Source organism: Anneissia japonica, unplaced genomic scaffold (genome assembly GCF_011630105.1).
Source record: "Anneissia japonica isolate Jap-2015-1 unplaced genomic scaffold, ASM1163010v1 scaffold3436_len560460_cov161, whole genome shotgun sequence".
Lineage (NCBI taxonomy): Eukaryota > Metazoa > Echinodermata > Crinoidea > Comatulida > Comatulidae > Anneissia > Anneissia japonica.
In genome coordinates, this window is record NW_022751570.1 from 431,344 (window position 1) to 434,011 (window position 2,668).

The following is a 2,668-nucleotide window of genomic DNA, read 5'->3' on the forward strand; positions in this document are numbered from 1 at the left end:
TTAAGATTACTTCTTCAGATAAGTATTTACTATTTTTACGAATAAGCTATTTCGTTTATCTCTTTTACATTGTCTATGCACCTCATGTAAAACGACAAAATATCCTATATTGAGAGTTATGCTTCACTAAATAACGTTTGGAGACGTTGTTGCTATGTTGTTGTTAACGTTATTTTCTGGCATAACCTACGGTAACTTGTTCACAGCATTCGCGAATGTTCTAACGTTTTGTGTTTGCAGGGATATGTTAACTGCCAACAATTTAAATTTTCAAGATTATTAATCAGTATCTATCCTATTGACATTCATTAATGTCAGACTAATATCTTTTTTCCTTTTTCCGACTATTTCTTACACTCTGTTCACACATTCCTTCAACTCGGATTTTGCACGCTCTGACAATGATGAATGTGTAAAGATAGCGCATATTCGACATTGTAGCGTAGCCAGCCACGTGACAACAGAAACGCTTTACTTATGGCAAAACAGTCTTCTCGCCTTGTGTCATATACACAATATATTGCACCGATTAACACCAATTTTGTAAATTCATTCACTGCTATGTTATTATTCAGTTTATAAACCATTTCATGAATGCAAGTAATTTAGGCTTCTGCGCATTTCACACCATGGCCTGAAAACACGCACATTCTAGGCTGAACTGATTTATCAACTGCACAAAGTTATCATCTGTGTACAATTAGGTTTATCCTAGCATATATTTAAATAAAATAAACTAGGCCTATTATACTCATAAACTATGTGTCAATAGAAATACTTAACATATGATTTGCCCGTCAACACGTCCACGTGTAATTTTGTTATAAAAAAATAAAACATTAAATAGTTGTATTGCCTTGTACATGCATTACCTCATGATAGTTATTATTATTATTATTATTATTATTATTATTATTATTATTTTTATTATTATTATTATTATTATTATTATTATTATTGTTATTATTTGTAGTATTATTTTCATTATTGATTTTATTAATTTAATTTTTTTTATTATTATTTTTATTATTTTATTATTTGAATTTTATTATTGTTATTATTATTAATTATTATTTCTATTATTAATATTATTATTATTATTATTATGTATTATTTATTATATTTTATTATTTATTATGTTTTATTATTCATTATCACCATTATTATGGGGCGAAGAAAGATTAATTACAATATTATTTTGTTGTTATCATTTAAATCATTACGGTATTATAGAAGGCCTAAGTAAAGGTATAGTAAGTAAACAATATTATTGACTACCATTTATAATATTATTATTTATAATTGATAATCCAGAGCAAGCTAAGGAGTTAACCCAAGAGTTCCTTCAAAAGCCGGACCCCGGCATATATTTAGATGCTAGAAGATTGCCTAGCCTTGGATGCAGCTGACAATATGATAATGATACAATTATTGATTTATAAAATTGATACTCAAACATATCGTCACAGGCGCAGCTGCTAAGCCAATCTTGTGATAATTTGAGCTTATTGGACGTTTTCCAATTTTATCGACTAATCCGTGTTTTTTGTTTTCCTTCTGCAGGGTGAAGGTTTTCCATCAGGGGCAATTCCTGCATCACATTTCAGAAAGTGAATTTCTTGACTCTACTGAATGGCAGTCGTTTTCAAGTGAAAGTGATGTATTTCAGGTGAGAACATTCATGTTTCCCATGCATTAAAACAAGAAACAGTTGACATGTTATATATTCAGTATACGGTACTCGTCGACATCTCAAAACGCACTCAACACATAAAGGGACTCTTTTTACCCTGGATAATATACTGCAAGTCACTGTCATTATGGGCACGATTTAATACCTTAATATCAACTGAGTGCAGTTCGAACGCTCTCTTCTGAGCATCCTATACCATAACGAGATGTTTTAAAATCACACTTGGAGATGCCTGTGTAAACCGTTTCCTACTAAACATCGCCAGCTGTTGTATTGATGTTCAAACATTAACTCTGGAGGTTTCTACAACTAGCATACTAGCACCTGATGAGGAATGTTCCTGAAGCGGGCCATGTAGTCGGGTGTACGTTTAATCCTGGCCGATGGATTTCACGAATACGATCACACCAAATTTCATTTTTGGAAAGTAGACATTGAAATATGGGCCAAAATTTACTATAGCCTAAAAATGTGGTGTTGTCAAAATGTCCCAATACCACCCATTCCATGGAAATCCAGTAAGCCCAAGGAAAATTTTTAGTAGGAATATGCCTAACCTATATCAATAAGGAAAGAAACTAGAGCGAAAAATGTTAGTGTACAGCCTCGTGCCCCATTTTTGAGATCTCTAATCTAATTAACTGAAGGCCATTAATTGTATGTAAAATTTACTGCTGCATAATATTTCATTACGTGGAATAATCACTAAAAATAAATGATTACGATGTATACCGTTTTAGCACACATCACAGTACCTAATTGACAAAGATAAATTGCACTTTTTCATTAGCAAACGAACGCATTTTCCTTTGCCAGTGAGTGTTTGTATTAGTGAAATACTCGACCTTCGCGTATATAAATATAATCCATTCGTTATTTCATTTGCAAGTTTATAATCCGCAAAGAAAATGTTGTGGCCCCTTTAGCTTGCAGAAAGGAAATAGAACATAACACATGTGGATATATATATATATA

General features: G+C 31.7%; 1 protein-coding gene across 4 annotated transcripts in view; it reads left to right on the top strand.

Annotated features, from left to right (window-relative positions):
• LOC117121776 (popeye domain-containing protein 2-like) overlaps positions 1-2,668 on the top strand; it is a 29,915-nt gene that overhangs the window by 17,024 nt on the left and 10,223 nt on the right. For all 4 annotated transcript variants that reach the window (XM_033267084.1, XM_033267085.1, XM_033267086.1 and 1 more), the window contains one exon: positions 1,564-1,669. In XM_033267084.1, the coding sequence (XP_033122975.1) occupies positions 1,564-1,669 (106 nt within the window). The remainder of the gene's footprint in view (positions 1-1,563; positions 1,670-2,668) is intronic.